Genomic DNA, 20,154 nt, shown 5'->3' on the forward strand with positions numbered 1-20,154 from the left:
CAACATTTAGTACTTTGGGACAATATTTTATCTTCGAATACAATGTAAGGCTACTTAGAATACTTGGAGTATGTGACTTGTTGAAAAATCTCAATCTTTGCATGTTTTTACAATCTAGTACAAGAATTAAGAATTGTTTCATAGATCAGATACATACTATCGTTATTCCCAGAGGGTAACCAAATTAGTGAATATTATCAAAACACTTTTTTTCTGAGTCAGAAAGAAAGACACATTCTACTTTTATTTTTGGGCATTGCTTTGCTGTCATTTATCTCTCATAAACAAAATTGTTGGCTCTTTGAAAATTTGCAAATTGCTTTGTTACTGCTGTGTAATATATGATCAAGTTTGAAACCCTTATTTCATTCTTTGTGTTTGTTACATATTTAATATAACTTAATTCCTGTGTCTATAGACTAATCAATTTTAACTGCATTGAGTTTTGACCCTCATTGTGTTTACTGCATTCCATCCTGTACTACAGTTACTTGAGACATGTAGGTCTCCAGGCAGGGCATTTTTATACATTTTGGAATCTTCCCCTCAAACACAGCATCCTGACATTGCAGATATTTAATCATGATAAAAACTTTTGTACTTCTCAACTATGTTTAACGGTGGCTCTCACTCTTTCTTCTTTAGGTCTTTCTGTATAGCCTTTATAGAGAGGCTCCTGAATTCTCCTTTCCCTCCTGTCCTCTCTCCTCCCCTTCCCTTTCTTTTTATCTTCTATGAATAAGACATTTTGCTATGTGCTGTGGAGCAGAGCTTCCCAGTGGCTTGATGGTACATTGTGCAAGGCTTATAGATAAGTCAGAAAATACTGACCTCAGTCCTTGGGATGGACAGGTGGGGCTTAGAGCTTCCAGAGACTCTTTGGCCAATCACTTCCAGATTAAAGTAGGCTTGTCGCTGGCTTCTCTGAGGAAGACGGGGTTGAGATGGAGTTAAATTCTACCGTCATGTAGGCTGTGAGCACATTAATGACAACGAGCATTCGCTGCTCATCTACAAGGTGCTGAGGATGACCACAAAGGTGTTCTACCACGTGGCTGTCTACCTCCACAGCCAGCCACAGAGTGCACACTGTCCATTACAGAAGGGGCCCGGGGGATTTCTGAAGGAATTCCTCTTCCCAGGGCCCATGGAGCTTGCCACTCAGGCCAGGGTGCTGCTACGTGGGGGCCAGGGAACAGGGAATTTGAGTGGGGCTCCTGACAGGTAGCCCTTGAGGTGGCCATTGCTGAGTTCTGTCTTCACATACCCCAGTGTGCTGTCCCTCGGCAGTTGCATGGCTCACAGTGGCCTCACAAGGGCTGTGGAGCAGCTGCTCCTAGAATGCATGTGTGTCCTGTAGATCAGGGGCCACTGTTTTGAAATACTTAACATGAAAAACTTTGGTGATATCCAAATCCATGCCCGTTGTTATGAGAAAGTTCCACACAAAGTCATTAGTTAAAGAAGACTTACATTTTTAGGTAATTTCAACCTGGGAAATGTATTAAATGATTATTAAATAAATAGCTCATATTTTTATCACCAGCCTCTGAAAAAAGTTTACAATGGATGAGAACCAACAAAAATGTGAAGAGATCACAACTAAGAAGTTGTGAAAAATTAATTTAGCCAATCAAAGCATAAACCCTAATTAAAAAAAAATGCTTACAAGAAGTCTGCTCAAGTTTCTCCTTTAAAACTTAGAAAAATTATTTTGTAGTTTGATACTAATTCATCATTTACCATTTTCCTTATGACCGTATAGCTAATTATTCTTATCATAATTATTTAATTATGTAACAGTTGGTCTTTTCTCTAAACCCAGTATGGAGGGTGGCCTTGTTTCAGTGACTCTGGGTCGGTCACAGATGCACCACTAGGTTTGAGAGAACTTCACTTCCCCTAAGTTGGGTGAACTTAAACTGAAATGTCTGCAGGAGAGTATGATGCTAGAAGCATCTACGTGCTTGAGAGATGAAGACAATTGAACAACTGCATTTAGCTGGGGAATCAGGAAGAGTATGAGGATGAGGGGAAAGAAATTAAGGGAAAAGACAGAGAAGAGGGAAAAAAGCCTGCTTTAAATAGAAAGAATGGTATACTCAAAAACATAGGAGCAGATATTAAATTTGTCCATTTTGATTGATTTTTGTGCCCTCATCTTCCATTTCCCCTCACCCCCCAAATCTGATTTCTGTCCCTCATTGACATACTGAAAGTGGTTTTGGAAATTTTTCAGTAGCTTTTCATTTCTAATGAGCAATCTTCAGACTACATTCTGTTTGATCTCTGGGGCAGGTGACACAGTGACTATTCTGTCTTTTCACTTGAAATCCATGACAGCGTTTTCTCCTGGCCGTCCTCCTACTCTGACCTGTCTTCATCCTTCCTGGGCTTATTTTCACTGCCTACTCTGTTTCTCCAGCCTGAGTTCAAGGAGGTCCTCCTCTCTTCCCTCCATACATCTTTTCCTTGAGCTTCCTTCTCCCTTCCATGGTGTGAAAGATGACAGGCTGCCTTTTACTGAGTCACATGTCTGATCCAGATCTCTCAGCTGAACCTCGGATTCCTATATTCTATCGCTGAGTGGACATCTCCATTATGTACACTCAAGGCAATCAAGTCACAAGTTCATAATTCCTATATTGCAACATGTAATCATCAACCCAAGCCAGAAATCCTGAAGAGATCTTTCCTTCTCTTGATCTCTAAATACTATTCCTTCAGTCCAGCTGGTCATGCATTCTTATCAGTGTGATCTCTGAGTTCTGTCTGCTTTCCTGTGCCAATTTTTTAATCTAAAAATGAGAAAAATACAGTTTATGAAAATTTAATATATGGACTTACATTAGAGGGGGAGAACCCAGACCATATGTTAGCTGGCTATATGTCTATCTATAGTACCTGAGTTTTTCTTAGAAAATAATGGGATTTACATAATCTCAGAGCGTTAATAGTGAGGCCTTATTACATCATTGCTTTGCTCTCAGTACGTCTGAGCAGCTTACATGCTCCAAGAGGCCTTCAATGTGGTCAATTTTATAAAAATAAGTTCTTTAAATCCAAAAATATTTGCAATTTTTGTAATGGAAAGGAGGCAGCCTATTAAAATCTTTTGTATGACACGGAGGTTTGCTGTTTAAGGCAAATTACTTGAAAGAGTTGGAAAACTTTTTTTTTTTTAATGTAGTGTTCCTGGGGCATCTGGGTAGCTCAGTTGGTTAAGTGTCCGACTCTTGGTTTTGGCTCAGGTCATGATTTCAGGGTCATGAGATTGAGCCTCACAATAGGCTCTGCACTGGGCATGGAGCCTGCTTAAGATTCTCTCTCTCCTTATGCCCCTCCCCCTGCTCGTGCATATTCTCTCTCTCTCTCTAAAATAAATAAATGAATCTTAAAAAAAAATACCGTCTTCCAAATTGCTGACCTGTTAGGTAAATTATTGTCAGAGGTAAATGTTAGGTAAATTATGCAGCAGATTTTTAAAATATATTTTTGTAGCAGGTGTTTCGACACAACTAATTTGCCCCATTAAAGTATAGATGACATTTTAGCACTTGAAAAGTAACTTATTTTAAACAGTTGAACCACTCATGTTATAGAAATACTGTTTTTTTGAAAATGTATGCTTGAGAGTGTTTTCCTCATCATGTGGGAATTTGGCTGATAAAAAGTGTGGATGGGTCTCCTATGTACCAAGTCCACAGGCTTGAAAAACTCAGGAATATCATAGTCAAATAAACAGTCCCCATATATTTTAAAGCTATTACAAAAGTAAGACTTTTTGATCAGGGCATAATTAAATAAAAAGTTTCAACACATAAACGTTGAATAATTAGTGGATTGGACTGAAACATAAATGTGGCGACTGGGTGAAAACACCCAGTGAGTCTCTTTCATTGGATCTGTGTCTATTTTTGGTATGTTTTCAACCTTGATAGGCACTAAAAGCAGTACCAAAACAAACCAATATGATAACTACATCTTCAAACATCTTTCTTATAAAGTATTAAGGTAAAATTTCAAAGCTAATAAAGCACATTTGATTACTTTGCCCTCCCAAGAATATCAATAAATAAAAATATACAGCAATATAAAGCACATAATGTTATTAGGTTTTATTAACAGATTATAAAAATAATATTTTAGGAAAATCAAAATATTTTATCAAAATAAAATATAGTTGAGATAGTATTTCCTACTTTTTAAATTTCCATATTCATAAGTGTCTTATCAAAATCAAATATAGTTGAAATATTCCTTATTTCCTACTTTTTAATTTCTATATTTATATGGTGCAGTGTCCAAATATATTAATATGTTGGGATTATAATAAATACAAATAATCTCTGAATTACACTAAATATAGTGTATTTAGTGTAATTGGAGTATTGGAGTGTATTGGAGACTATATTCATTTTTATTGTACTAATAGAAGGGTGCAGAAAAATTTGGATGTCACTATCATCTCTGTGAAATGTTAAAAGTCCTTCATAAGATCGGATACCTTGTGGCTTCTTTCCCTATAATCTAGCTCACCAAGTCCTAGCTTGCTTTGTATATATAGAATAAACCACCTAAGAATAGACATCAAGTCTACCATTAGGACATACAACCACTCCTCACCACATTCTTATAACCTGTCTGATCCTCAGATTTCTCTATCCATTTGATTTGTTCTTCCTCTGTCTTACCAGCGATATCACTTATTTGATATGGATTCTACTCCAGCCAAAATATTCTGCATGCATTTATGCTTGTTCTAGAAGTGTTTGGCTTGGTTTGGTTTTGTGCATTTTATTTCCTCCAATTACAAAGCAGCCTTCACTCTTCTCCACCAATCCACAAACCTTCACATTGGGTGTGAAAGTAATCTCCTGTACTACACACATTGTTTTTATTTTCTTAGGGTGTATTTTATCCTGACTTACTTGTGGCTTTCCAAAAAGATCTCTCAAGAAGAGTTTTACATTTATATAGAAAAATCAAATATTTTACTTTTTGTGCAGTACATACCCCACATTAAATCCCTAGGAGGAACCTAGTGATCAGTTTATTTTGTGGCTGTGTCCCACTATTTCCAGACAGTAGGGGCTGTAGATGTTATCAATCTAGAATAACATTACATAGAAGTGTAACATATCCAATGTGGTATTAATGTGCAACAGATTAAAAGGTACTCGTCTTTTAAAAATCTATATTCATTACATATCGTAAAGATTTTAAAGGCCGCATAAACTAGCATCACCACCACCATAACAACAAACTTTACTTTGAATGTTGTTCTTTAGGAAACATTCAGCTAAAGCAAAGTTTTTTCCCCCCTATAATTTGAAAATGGCATTTTGTGTTTATAAAAGCAACACAGATGAATTTTAGAAAAGTTTGAAAGTACATAAAAATGTGCAAAAGAGGGTACAAATTACCCATGATCCCACATTTCCCAAATAACCACTAATAACATCTTATTTAATATACATCTGATTTTATATGCAAAATTTTATCACATGATATAACTATACTTTCTTACTTTCAACACTGTATTTTTTGTATTATTCTAGAATAAAATAAAGGTACAGAAATAATCAGGTTTCAACAGTATATCTGGAAATGATAGTAACTGAACACTTTCATAAATAATTTATCTATAATGCCCTCATTGGTCTAAAGAGTGTGCTTGGCAAACACATTGTACAAGAACAGTCAGAAAACCAGGCAGGTTTGTGAACAGGATCATCTTGAAAGTGAAGTCATTATGCTCCATGTTATTTTTGTTAAAAATGCTATGCAAAATATATTCAGTCACAGCCAAGGATATTTTCAAGGGAAGGCAGTTGGATGGGGTGTGACTAAGTACACACAACTCAATCTTCTTAGGTGCTAAAAAAAGGAAAAAAAAAAAAGAAAAGAAAAGAAAACAGGAGAGAGAATGTTCAGTTTATGACTTTAACTCAACAAACTGGGATACGTATGATTAATAATGAGGAAGAGGGTAACTCTAGTATAAACCACATGAATTACTTGAAGTACCAGATGGCATAACTAGAGTGTCTACCTTTATTTCTCCTTCTTTAGACTTTCTCTCTCCTAACCAAGAAAGTATTTCTATTTTTTTTAAATGAAAGTAATAAATGTGACTGATCTGACTTTGCTACTATGGCATTTGTGTTAAATGACTCAGTCAGTACTAATATTTCTACAAAAATGCAAATGTACATGCTTTTTCTTTCATTAATTTTTCTTTCATTATGCTTCAGCCTAAGTCAGAGCCAAGGGAAAGATAATTGGTACAAACCAAACACTTGACTTTTCACTTAAATATAGGTGAGAAATGGAAGAGTGAAGTGAGCACAACCTTTAGGCCAGAAAGATGTTGCTTGGAATCCTGCCAAGGCTGTGTGATGACTAGCTGTGTGAGATTGGGCTGGTTACCTAACTCCTCGAAGTGTTAATTTTCTCATTTCCAGAACAAAGCTGGGACTACCTAAACTGAAAGATTGTTTTAAGAACTAAAAATTACACTTCTATCAGTAGTTGCTTAGTAAAGGACAGTTACAGCTATCACTATTACACTGTCCAAAGTAAAATTAAATTTAAAAATACTGAATGTGTATTTTATAATTGTGTCCAATGTAGATGTTTACATTGGAAAACTTAATCTAACGTTCACTTTAAAAATGTGAATCATTGGGCACGTAGGTGGCTCAGTCAGTTAAGTGTCTGACTCTTGATTTCAGCTCAGGTCATGATCTCAGAGTCGTGAGATGGAGCCCTGCGTGGGGCTCCCTGCTCAGCATGGAGTCAGCTTGAGATTTTCTTGCTCCTTCTCCCTCTGCCCCTCCCCTTGTTCACGCATGCTCTCTCTAAATAAATAAACAAACAAACAAATCTTTAAAAAAAAATAAAAATCTGAATCATTTTGGAAAAGTTTGGTTATCCTAGTAACTTCTATCAATTCTCCACAAACTCTTTGTAGATGAATCAAGCCAAGCAAAATGGCCTGTGGCTTCATCATTAGAAGAAATACTGTAGTATCACAAGGTAGGGGAGAAATGTGTAGCTCAGAGCCCCATTTTGAGTCACTTGCCAATTTATTTTCCAAATATTTACTTAATATTTACATATGCCAGGCTCTTAGAGTCTGACTTTATTCAAACTTCTCAGCCTCCCTGGCTACTAATCCCTTTCATGAGTCCTACGTCTGGGCTACTCATTGCTCCTGAGGCTCACCTCTTCCCTCTGTCTGGAATGCTTCTCCATTTTTTAGCTAATGAAAGCCTGTCAGTGTTTTATAGTCAAGCTCAAATATTTACTTTCTCATGATGCTTTACTTGGTCATTCCTATCCTGGGATGGGTAGTAAAATGAAGGGATAGCACTAGGGTAGATAGAGGTAGATTGATGTTTAATATAACAGTATTCCTACCTCAGAGGAGATCACATGAAGTTTCTACCACTAATGTAGGGTTTACAACATATTTCTTTGTACTCATTTGTGTATGTGTCTGTTTTGGGGATCCTTTCATTGTGAGGAACGAATGCCATAATGGATAAAACACTCTTCCGTTCCATCCTGATGCCATGATTCGTAGTAAGTGTTCTAGAAATACATGATGAATGAATGAGTGAATGAGGAAAAGACTGCCAGGTGCTGCTTGGTGACCTCTTTAATTACAGTGACTCCAGAGAGGAATGAGGAACATAAAACAAGGAAAGTAGTCTTTTTGGTGTAATGAGGATTCTGTGATTCTGGAAGAGAGATAATTTATCAGCATTAAAGTCACGCACAATGTCAATCCGTTTCATGGAGAGACCATGTGAGGTAAATAGATGACAAAAGATTAATCAAGCAACTGCTATAGGGCAAGATTAGTGTGCTGATTTCAAGCCAGGTTGACAGATAGATTAAAAGGTAAAGCAATGCACTCCGTGAGGCACTAGGGTGTTATTCCTGTTGCTGGAAAGTGACTGTAGCAAAATACATGAAAATAAAAAACTATCTGTTAGTTGGGGAAAAATATATACACCCTCAAAAAAACAAACAAACAAAAAAAAAACTAGGCCCTGCTAAGAAATGATTTAGCTAATAAATACATAAATAAATTTATTAAGTTGTTGGCATTATTCTGGATAATGCAATAGCTTCCTGTAAGACAGAACGCCATATATGTGTTTGTGGTGGAAGGATGACGTTTTTCACAATATATTTTGCTGGAAGGTCTACACTTCAGCAGGACCAGCTTTAGGAAATGCTGGTAAGTCATAGACAGTGTCATCTATTTATAGTAATGTTTATGGAATTCAGTGTTTTCCAGGCATGCAGATAACTAGCAATAATAGGCATGGGTTTTTAGTAATCACCAGTATAAAAAAATCAATTGTTTTTGGAAAACTTAAGTTCAGGTTGTTATCGTAAGTAAATTTTTCTTGATCCTGGAAGCCAGGTTCCTCATGATTGGAGAGGAATTATATGCTGGTTCCATATAATATAAAACAAACCAGTAAGGCTTCTACCTATATTTTTATTTATTTATTTATTTATTTTTAAATTTTTTTTTTTTTAAAGATTTTATTTATTTATTTGAGAGAGAGGATGAGAGGAGAGAGAGAGCACATGAGAGGGGGGAGGGTCAGAGGGAGAAGCAGACTCCCCGCTGAGCAGGGAGCCCGATGCGGGACTTGATCCCGGGACTCCAGGATCATGACCTGAGCCGAAGGCAGTCGCTTAACCAACTGAGCCACCCAGGTGCCCTTCTACCTATATTTTTAAAATCATTGTCATGATGTCACGGATTCAACAATGATGTGTTGCAATATATTGCAGGTATTGTTCCTTTTGATATCTATGCAAGATGTGATAGAAAGTAGATTAGAATGAACTCTGGAGTGCTGGATTTGAGTTGGAGTGATCAGTGTGAACTCATGATTAGCTTAATATATGTATGGATGGATAGAAAAGAAGCAATGACAGAAATGTATCGATACACGGGTTAGTATATTGGCTGTGTCCTATGTGAGAACTTGTGAGCAGTGACATCCCAGTAACAGTGAGCAAACCCATCGTCAAGATTTTGATTTTTAAAGATTTTATTTTATTTATTTGAGAGAGTGAAAGCGCACAAGCAGGGCCCTGGAGGGGTAGAGGGAGAAGGAGAAGCAGGCTCCCCACTGATTGTGGAGCCTGACACAGGCTCGATCCCAGGGCCCTGGGATCATGACCTGAGCCGAAGGCAGACGCTTCACTGACTGAGCCACCCAGGCGCCCCAGGATTTTGATTTTTAAACATCATTCTCCAATTAAAGGAAACAGGACTTCTTGAAGAAATGTATCATGCTATGGCTGAGACAGGAAATACACAAGATGATCCTGGGCCACACTACATGACTCACTTCCAAGGAATAGAAATGGAATGGGAAAATAGTAACCTCACAGTGGAGAAACCTTGCAAACACACTTTAACCGACTGATGAAAGTTACACAAGCAGTATCAATGGGAATAGCATGGATCCCTTGAATATGAGGTGATAAGGACACTTAACCTTTATGGTATTCTTAGCAATAATCCATAACCCCAGTCTAATCACATGAAAAGCATCAGACAAATCCAAATTGAGGGAATTTCTACCAAAGACCTGGAAGTACTCATCAAACCCTCAAGGTCATGAAAAACAAAGAAGATGAAACTCATAGAAGAGACAAAGGAGACATGACAACTAAATGCAATAAAATATCCAGAATTAGAGCCTAAAATAGGAAAATACATTAATGGAAAAACTGGTGAAATCCAAATGAAGTCTGGGCTTTAGTTAATAGTAACATGCTAGTGCCGGTTTCTTAGTTTTGATGAATGGACCAGAGTGACGCAAGATGGTAACATTAAGGGGAACTAAGGTGAGGGATATAGGGAAACTGTAGTATCTTGGAGACTCTTAGGCAAATCACAAACTACTTAGAATTTACTTGGAAAAAAATCTGAGTTGATTTCCTAATATATAAAGAGACCAATGAAGCTTCTGTCTGTAGTTTTTAAGTTATGATGTCATGGATTTAATAGTGATGTGTTATATTTCAGTCATTATTCTTTTTAATACCTAAGTTTTCCCATTTTCAGCCAATGTGAATATCCTCCAGTTGGTTCCTGAAAACTTTTGACTTGATCTCAGTAATTTTAATAGCTTCCTTGCTTTCTGTTATGACACTGTGTTCCAGGGGCATCTTATATAATTCCTTCCCTGGGCTTGGAATAAGTCATTTTTTCAAGGAGCATGGATGTATTTTAGTAGAAAACAGTATTAGGTAGTACAAATGGTATACATGGGGGGTGCTGACTTTTAACAGATTAGTCATTATGTCTAAGACATTAGTGTATAGAACTGAAAAAAATACATATTTTATGGGAAATATAAAATAAAATAAATCACAGTGCAACTTCCAATTCAAATTGAGAACCCCAGGTTTTTTACTTATCCTCTGATTTTAAACACGTATCACATTTCTTCAGTGCTTTCCCAGCGCCACCAGCATAATCATTCATTTGCTTCATGCAACAGTATATATACAACATTCTCAGAATAGCAGCATCAATACCGGCATCAACAATGTGATTAGTGAAAGCAGTGCAGGCTGTTCTTTGCAATTATTTTTGCCTTTAGGAGATATCCCACTGGAGAGGATAAGCCAGAATTATCTGTTTTAAAATAAATTGAAATAATGCAACTCTGAGTAGATTTATTTGCTTCTTTCTCTCCATCCTGATTTTCTGTCCCTAGAGGAAATATTCCTCCTTCTAGATAAAAATGCTACTGTGCTGCACACTTGTCTCTACTTGGCTTTTTCTCATATGGTATGTCCATGGTGATCACTCCACACGGGTACATAAAGGTACTCCCCTTTACTTGAATAACGGTACGGCACCCCATTGTATAGATACGCCGTAGCTCAGTAAGATAGCCTCCCCTCGATGGACATTTGGGCCGTTTTGTGACTTGTGGTGATAAATAGTACTGTAATAAAAAAACTTTGTGCATGCACTTTTGGTAATTCTTGTCCAGGACATTTTTAGGTTAGGAAACTAAAAGTAGGACTTCAGGGTCAAATGGTAAATTTCACTGTTGCTACTTTGTTCACATGGTCATTTTTCACCAAACTGTTTCCAGGTCCCAGAGTTCTCTCCCTGACTCTGGCCTCCACACTCATGCTAGGATTTTCAATCTAAAATGCAGATCAGGTCATTTCATCCCTTTGCTTATGGACTTTCGTGGTTTCTGCAACTCGCAGACATGGAGATGAAACTGTTGAGTGAGTAAGTTTACAACCATCCCTTCCTTGCTTTGCTTTCTGGCCTCACTTCCAGCACATCCTCCAATGCAACCCATCCAGTCATAGCTAACTTTTAGAAATTGCCAGAAAAACATACGTCCTCTCATGTGTTACACATAATTTTTTCTCCACCTGATAATCTCTCCACATCCATAAACATTCGGTTCAACTTTTCTGTCTCTGTAAGTTCTTCCTACATTTCCCTCAAATCAGAATTAGACTTCCCACTTTTCCCCCATGGCATTTAGTGCCTCCCTCTATTGGAAACTTGATCGCATTTTTTGGCAACTCTTTATTAATTAGAATTTCCTAGGATGTGCCAAAACTGTGCTGAAAGTTTACATAGACTCTATCAGAACAGACAGGTTAAGTACATGTCCAGGGTAATGCAGCCAGGAAACGAAGGGCCTGTCATCTAAAAGTCTAAGGTCTTTTAAAAGTACACTGCACTACTTTTCTAAATATTGTGGATTCTTCCAGTTTACTTTTCTGCTTCCAGAACTCTCATTGCATCTTAAGCTCATTGACTCAGTAGATTTAATGAAGACCGCATAGTCTCTGAAATCAGGCAGACCTGAGTTTTAGCCCTAGCTCTTGGCTTTAACATTTGCTAAGAATATAACCTTGAGTAAGAATTTAACCTTTAGATGAGTTTCTTAGTATAGCTCAGATTTTCTGTAGATCAACTGATGTCTACATAGGGCTTTTGCACTATTCCTGGCACCTTAGTGAGGGTTCATAAACATGAGGAATCTTCCAGTGCGAGCAGGGATTTTGCTTTGCTCACTTTTATTTCTCCAGCACCCAGACAGTAAACACACATGGTAGGTGCTCATTATATAACTATTTGAGTGTGAATAATCTATTGAAAAGCCCATGCCTGAGCAAACTTGCTCTTTCCAAGTTCCTTTTCCCAACTGAAGGCATTACCAACCTTCTGAAGACTGCAGCTTCTTTTTAGAGCATTCAGGTGTCGAACTTGGGGACAGCCTTGACCTGAAATATGTGCCACCCTCCCACCCCCCCACCGCAGGCAGCCGCGGAGTGTGCCCGTGTCCACTTTGCTCTCCCCCTTGCTGCTCCGCTCTCTTTTTTATGGTCGCACTACAGTCCAGCCCCATCTCACCTGGCTTTCTGAAAGGCCAGTCTTTAAACTAGCCTCAGCTCCTGCCTTTCCTGGTCCAGAGCAACAAATCACCCCCTGACTCCCACTCCCAAAAATGTGCCTTTTCTAAAAGTGTCATACCGGATGATACTATTACGGATTATACATTGGTGATGAGTTAAAAAAAAAAAAGTCACTGTAATTGTAAATATATCTATATTCGATACCTCAGGCACTTTATTTGATATGCTCCAACCTGACTTCTGTTCTTATCCACCTCTCCACTCCCAAGTTTGTACCCCAAACAGCTCAGCAATGTGTGCTTTATACCTACAGACTCTTGGACACCATTTTTCTACCTACTAATCTATATCTACCTATATTTATCTCTTCTCATTGAAAAACCTCCACAAAGCCCCCTTTATTCCTTAATTCATTGACTCTCTGTGGCCATACTCTAACACGCTGTGTGAATGTTTTGAGTACAAGGTTGTATGGCTCCTTCATCTGGGGATTCCCCACAGCACCAGGGCCTTTCCCATAGCAGAACTGAGTTGACTTCACAGGGTTAGAGATTTGGGAAGTTGTGAGGAATCTTAGAAATCTTCTGGTATGATACCTTCATTTAATGTATTAGTAAATTGCAGTTCAGAAAACTGAAAATATTTACTTAAAATAGCACGAAAGCAATAAAATCAAGCGTGTGTGTGTATGTGTGTGTATCTTTGGTTTTCTCAGCTAGTAATAACCTTTTGAATTTTTCATTCTGATGTAGCAGGATCTTTTACTCTGCCTTTACAAATGCTCCAAAGAGAGGCTCCAGTAATTGTTTCCTATAATAGGAGGTATATCACAAGTCATAATTATAAAATGGTTCAGAGGACCAGACACTCGGGATTAGAAGTGAAAGTGCTGGTCCTACCATTGTTAGACACATTTTTATTTTTATTTAAAAAAAATTTTTTTTAGAGAGAGAGGGAGAAAGAGTGGGGGGGTAGGCAGGAGAGGGAGAGCGAGAATCTCAAGCAGGCTCCATGCTAAGGACCTGAGATCATGACCTGAGCTGAAATCAAGTTGGATGCTCAACCGACTGAGCCACCCAGGCGCCCCAGCCACACTTTTATTCTTGACTGTTTTGTCTTCAGCATTGTTGATTATCATTTCTATTATTTATGAATACACACAATCTGCTGCAGCCCCCGCTTGCCTTCCTTGCTAACCAACTCCAAAACACTTTCCCTTTTGGTACATCTTAAAGACAGGTATGACAGGAGGAGATATCTATAGATCTATATCTACATAGAGGGATAGAGATATACAGAGAAAGATCATTTAGATTTGTAAAGTAAAATGGGGGTTTTTATTAACTGGAAAAATAGAAATTAAAAAAATACCCGGATTCCTATCTTGGAAAAATATAATTATGTTATCTGTGGTCCTATTAGCCGAGGTGTCATCATGGTGGTGAGATGAACCAGAAAACTTTTCCTACATCTAAACCGAGGGTGGCATTACATCACGTGAGAGCTCAAATCTTTCAGTTTTGAGAAGAATAAAAGTTGCTTATTCTCTCTGTACATCAAGCAGAGCTTCACTCGTGCAACTAGGTGATGACTTTCATGATTTGGTGGGTTTTGAAATCTTAATTTAACTTAAATTCAGCTTGAATTTTATGTGGCCCCTTCTATTATCTTATAAGAGAAATAGAATGATATGATTTACAGCCTTGGTTTTTACACTGACAGAAAAGACGAAAAGAAAAACATTTCAAATCCCACTTGACTCGCAAGACTGAAGTCTTCGACACCAAAATGACAAATGTATGATTTGTGTAATCCAATTACTCAGATTAGGTTGTTTTTTGTCATAACACTGTGGTGCAATGTAACAGAAAAGTGGGTAAATACCAACAACCACAAAAAGATGCGACATTAAAAGCAAACCTCAGAACTTAAAAAGAAAACACTCAAGTTTTAGCAGGGATGACGAAATGTCCTTTACAAATTACAAATTCAGGTAATTGGTGATATGTTGTATAAGGAGGCTTGAAGGGGTAAAGATAGTGCATATTTAAAAAACAAAAAGTCTGACCAGGTGGGGCCCTTGTAAGAATTCCACTTAATCTATGCCATTCTGCTCTTTCCCCAAATGTTACACTGGGTAAACATAGGCACTTGTATTTTTTTGTAAAATGTAATGGGAAACACTGCTTCAGTTCCCTTAATCTTTAAGGACAATCTTTCCCTGTAATGATTGCTGAGAAGCTTAGTATGAACTCATCTGACCCTATTTTCCAGGCTTTAAAATGGTAGGATCCAACCAATAGCACCCAAAGAACTGTAAAGATTTAAAACGGTTTCTCTCACTGTTTAATGAATTAGTGGATTGAAGCTGCTGTGTAGATCAGTAGACCTGGAGCCATGCGGAGGCATCAGAAACCTGTCCTTCATGGCTGCCACAGTCGCTCTCTGGGGGTGCGGTACGGACTCCATCCAGCACAGCCTGGTGAGATGAATGCACGGTGCCCCTGGGAGGAAGGGACACCAGAGCCCCGAAACTTTCTAGGATAATCAGTCAGCACAACGCGTGACACGAGCAGTGGGGCGCTGAAGTCTCCTGGAGGTGACCTGGGGCCGGCTGAATGCTCCAGAGCCCCAGCTAAGAGAAGATGTGCCTGAAAAACACCCCATTTTCCTCTCAGACACTTGTGCCCACCGCCCCGAGCGCTGTCCTTGCCATCCTCCTCCGTCAGCCCCTGAACTGTGTCGGTCATTCTCCGGAAGTGGGCCACAGCACAGAGGCAAAGTGTCTTCCAGGATGGGCTGCTGCAAAGAAAGGAGGCTTCAGTCACTCTGCCTGCTTTGCCCTCCCCGCAGCTCTTACTCCCTAGTCCTGCCTCAAGCCTTTCAAACAACGGACTGGAGCCTCCCCTGAGTTCTCATTTCTCAAGCTCTTCTCCAGCCCGCTCATTACCCTAAACTTTGCATTTAAATCAACTTTTCGGTCCTCCCTCTCTTTCCTAGGATGTTACCTCTGCCCTGGGTTTCTTCCCAAGCCTTTCCTCCTCCAATTCTTTCCTCCTTGATCCCAGTCTCTTAAACCTCCTCGGGCTGCCCTTTTGCCTTCTTGTCTCCTCCTCTCCCTCGCTGGGCCCCTTCACCTCATCCATTCCTGTCTCAGGCTCTCCAGATTCCCGGGCTGTTTGCTGGTGAGAAATCTGTGCTGCAGCGAGGACCGGAGTCCCCCGCGCGCAGCCCAGTGGCAGAAGAGGGCGAGGCTGGGAGAAGGGCGAGGGCTGTCGGGGAGGGAGGCAGCCGGTCCTCCCCGCGAGCTGCCAGAATGCGGCAGGGGGCCCGGGGCCTGGGGAGCCGCTAACTCCCCGAGCCCCTGATCCGGGCTTGCACACCCCGCTCGCGGGGCCAATTTCCTGCCAAGTGCAGCGGAGAAGCGGAGGCGCCAGGAGAAGCGGAGAGAGGGGCGCAGGGGGTGCCCATCCCCGGAGTAGGTCCCTCCGCGAGCCGGGGGAGAAGAGAGGAGGGAGTGGGCGAGGGTGAGCAGGGAAAGCCCGGCTCCAGCCCGGCGGCGGAGCGTGGGGAGAGCGGGGCGCGCGGGGAGCGCCGGCGGGGAGCAGCGGGCCGAGCGGGGGGCGAGGGGCGCGGAGGCAGCGCTGCGCTCGGGGAGGGGCGCGGGTGCGGGCGTGCGGCGGCCGCGGCGCAGTGTCGGGTGTGCGCGAAGGCGAGCGGCGGGCCGGGCGCGAGGGAGGCGAGGACAGGGCGCATGTCTCGTCCCCGCGCGCAGCCACTAGACGCGCCACCACCATCTTCTGCATGTGCCACATTTGCAGCCGGACAGGAAGCCGCTCTCGGGGCTATGGAGACTGCGGGAAAAACCTGGCAGCTCGCGGTGGATTGCTGAGGGGGGCGGTCGTAATCACCAAACACCCACACCTCTCTCCTTCCTTTTTTCTTTCTTTCTTTTTTTTTTTTGTTGTTGTTTTTAATTTTAGCGCCGTCGTCGTCAATGCCTCTCTGAACAGCCTTCAGGAGGAGTGAGAGAGCGCGCGCCAGGGAGAGGAGAGAAGAAGATGAGGATTATTTGCAGACAGATTGTCTTGTTGTTTTCTGGATTCTGGGGACTCGCCATGGGAGCCTTTCCGAGCAGCGTGCAGATAGGTGAGCCCTGCCGGCGGGTGTGCGTGTGGGTGTCTGTGGCAGGTATCCGAAAGTGAGTTACAGGAGTTGCGGGTGCGCGATTCGGGGGGACCTTCGGCGGCTGCCTTGCCCTCTGCCCCTGCCTCCCCGCGCCCCTGTGCAGGACTGCCCCTTCGGGCTGCTTCAGGTGCGGTGTGCACACCCTGCCCGCCCGGCCCTCCTCGGCCGTGCTCCCGCTGCTCCCTTGGGTTCAAGTCGCTTAAGTAGGGCTGGAATAAGTTGGGGAAAAAAACCTCCGTGGGGTCTGATTACATTGAATGTGCTATTTCTTCTCATTCGTCTCTCCAGAGCGTGAAGGCATGTCGAGTTTGTTGGGGTTTTTTAAAATTATTATTCTGTATTTTAAACACATTTCTTCCCATGCTGGACTTCTCAGCTTTCTGGCCATTCCAGAAAGACACTGGGCAAAAAGCGTTTCCACCCGCACCCCCTTGTCTTTCTCGCTGCCCGTTAACTGATTCCAAAGTTAGATCGCTTTCCCGGAAACCTTCTCTCCTTTTATTTTGTTTTCCTCTTGAGTCTTTTGCCCATATTCCTCCCGCTGGACTCCACTGCCAGCGACCCTACCCATCCGTGGCTTTCCTTGCTGTTCTCTCCTGTCTTTTTATGGGACGCAGCTATTGAATTTCTTCCAGCTAAGCCCAGCCTCAACACTGCATCATTTCTCGTGGACTGTGCACAAAACGGGGCTAATTAGGCTGAGTCCACAAGCTGCAGGAAAACAAAGTTCACGTCTCCTTTCCGATTCCCCTCGGCCCTTAGTGTCACCACGTCCCTTTATTTCTGCATTTTAATGCAGACCCTCTCTTCTGTTCATCTGCATGCCTCTTAGAAATGCCCCGAGCTTGGCTGATGTAGCAGTGTGCTGGGAATCATGGGGAGGGCAAGAGAGAGGAAGGAAAACACGCTCAATGGTCTCAGAGGTCATTGTGATCATGACAAATTGGGACAGGAAAGCGCTGAGCTGTCCTAAAGACTGAAATACTAAGCATGCACCTTAGGGACAAAGGGCAGTCTCAAGATGTGGCAGGGAGGGCTTCTTAATTGTGTGTGTTGCTGAATGGCAGTGGATTTGACAGTGCTTGAGGGTGGGTATTGCATTTCCAAGAGGAAACACCGAATGTGCTTTTCCTGCTGTTTTTAATAGGTGGTCTCTTCATCCGAAACACAGATCAGGAGTACACGGCTTTTCGATTAGCAATTTTTCTTCATAACACCAGCCCCAATGCGTCGGAAGCTCCTTTTAATTTGGTACCTCATGTGGACAACATTGAGACAGCCAACAGTTTTGCTGTGACCAATGCTTGTAAGTAAAACCTAAGTTGTGGATAAATTAGAAGAGAATTAAATTGAAGCAATAGAGTCCCCTTCCTCTCCTTCATTATATTATTTTAAGAGTGGTTTTTGAAAGAAATGCAAGATTCCCACAGTTGACTGGTTCCAGAGCAAGTCAGAGTTAAAAAAAAATAAAATAAGATTTAGTCTCGGGAATATTCAGCTGGTCTTTTTTTCTCCCTTCTCTCCTTCCTTCCTTCCTTCCTTCCTTCCTTCCTTCCTTCCTTCCTTCTTTATTTATTTATTTATTTATTTATTTATTTATTATTTATTTATTTTCATTTCTTGTCCGGATAATTCAAGTTGATTTCTCCTGCAACATTTCGGTGGTATTCCTGTTACCTGAATGTCAAGTTAGTGGAAATTATACTCCGTCTAGTTTTTTATTCTGTTCCTTTGTGTCTTCATATTTGCTTTTCACTTGAGGAAGGCTATGCCTTGCTTTTAAGGAAGAGACATGCTCTCCTGCACTGGGGAAGGTGAAGGAAGCCTTGCTGAGAGTGAGGCAGAGGGGAGCGCTGGTGTGGAGGATGTGTGTTCTAGTCGGTTGGTTGGCGCTGCAGATGATCTGGTGATGTCACTTGGGGCTGCCCTGCTCTTGTATTCTGGGTTGTAAGTGTCTCTTACTGTCACGTAATGCATGTATCCTGTGGATGGAACTCCATGAATCCTTACCTTGGTGCCGAATCATGTTAGTCCTCAATCCGCCTGAATTCACAAACCAACCCGGCTTGCTCTGTCATCCCGCACACTGACACTAAACGGGTGACCTCCCCTAATGCTGTAATGGGATGGTTGCCCCGTACTCCCTCACCGAAATACCGTATAACTTAATGTAAAAATATCATCAATGACAGATTAATCTGAAACTCTCTAAAATGTAACTAATCAGTAGAGTGTTCACATAGCACTTTCACTCTTGAAATACATGTTTCAAGTATCCCCTCAGCTTTACGTGCTCATTTACTACTGTTCAAAATCTTTGTTAAGATAATGGCCCTAGATTATGTAAGAGACATAGGAACAGTTTCTATATACAATTTTGCATAACAGTAATAACATGTTTAATTTGAATTGTATTTTAAAAGTCCTGTCAGTACAAGAAAGTACACTGAACAAGTAAGTGATATTGAAAACAAAGAGTTTTTAAATATTTGGAGGATATCTGCATCATTGATTTAATTATTTTAATTCATATTTATTTGCCATTAACTCATCTAACAGATACCATGATCGCTTTTCCTAAATTGTTGGCATCCAAGTACTACTTTGTTTGAGATCTTGGTTTCCTGAGGAGGTCCAAGCATTTGACATTTTGTAAACTGCCACAGTTGTATTACTTTGCAAGAATTCTGTAGTTGCTATGAGTACTATTTAATTAGGAAAAATCATGTGTTGTATTTAGTGATAAAATCTGCATTATAGCAGAAGGGAGTGACTTTTAAGCAGAAACATACATGAATTAGAGCTATCTTTGTGGATAGTTATTTTTGCAGATTTTATCAACTGTTAGTTTTGTGTTTAAAGTTTTGAAAGGGATGTCAACATTGCAAGTAGTTCTAGATATAAAGTATTCTGCTTAGTACCTGAATATGTTTATTTTTTAAATAGTGTTTTCATGTCTCTCCTGAGATTCTATCAGCAAAACATTACTAAGTTTAAAAATAACTCATGATCCAAATATATGTGATTGTACTTTGTCAACAGTAAACTATTTAAATATTAATCTTTATTACTAAATTTTGACTTTCTTAAAAGTGGAAGATATACTAGTTTTATGTTGTCTTACTTTTACAAATTAAGTTCTTAAGTATTCTAAGGTTTATATTGTGACTTCCAGCTACAGAAACTATAAAGCGCTGATCTTTTCTTCCTCCATATCATTTGTTAATCTCCTTCAGGATAATGTTAATGAGCATTATTTTATTTATGTGATGAAAATATTATATAAAGTGTTAGTGGTAAAGTACCTGTACACATGAGAAATTGGCAAGAAGCTGCACACAGAATGAAAAAGTAGAAGGTATAAAATATAGGTATGTTATTCTTTAACATGTTAGGATTGAGAAAGTTGAAACTAGGTAAACTTTGAGACTACTGATTTTGAACCCAAGTGTAATACAGTGTTCACAATATCATATTTTTCCATAACCATAAGTAATTGATTTTGTGTATATTTATAAA

At 40.3% G+C, this 20,154-nt stretch overlaps 1 protein-coding gene across 12 annotated transcripts in view; it reads left to right on the plus strand.

The window, feature by feature from the left end:
- GRIA4 (glutamate ionotropic receptor AMPA type subunit 4) overlaps positions 1-20,154 on the plus strand; it is a 578,537-nt gene that overhangs the window by 189,788 nt on the left and 368,595 nt on the right. For 8 of the 12 annotated variants that reach the window (XM_032427867.1, XM_032427871.1, XM_032427869.1 and 5 more), the window contains exons 1-2: positions 16,156-16,596; positions 17,783-17,941. In XM_032427867.1, the coding sequence (XP_032283758.1) occupies positions 16,509-16,596; positions 17,783-17,941 (247 nt within the window). In that variant the 5' untranslated portion in view covers positions 16,156-16,508. Of the gene's footprint in view, positions 1-15,522; positions 15,633-15,800; positions 15,926-15,958; positions 15,975-16,155; positions 16,597-17,782; positions 17,942-20,154 lie in introns of those variants that run through there. The other 4 variants (XM_032427876.1, XM_032427875.1, XM_032427878.1 and 1 more) reach the window with 4 other exon arrangements.

This window comes from Phoca vitulina, unplaced genomic scaffold (assembly GCF_004348235.1).
Source record: "Phoca vitulina isolate PV1807 unplaced genomic scaffold, GSC_HSeal_1.0 scaffold38, whole genome shotgun sequence".
Taxonomy (NCBI): domain Eukaryota; kingdom Metazoa; phylum Chordata; class Mammalia; order Carnivora; family Phocidae; genus Phoca; species Phoca vitulina.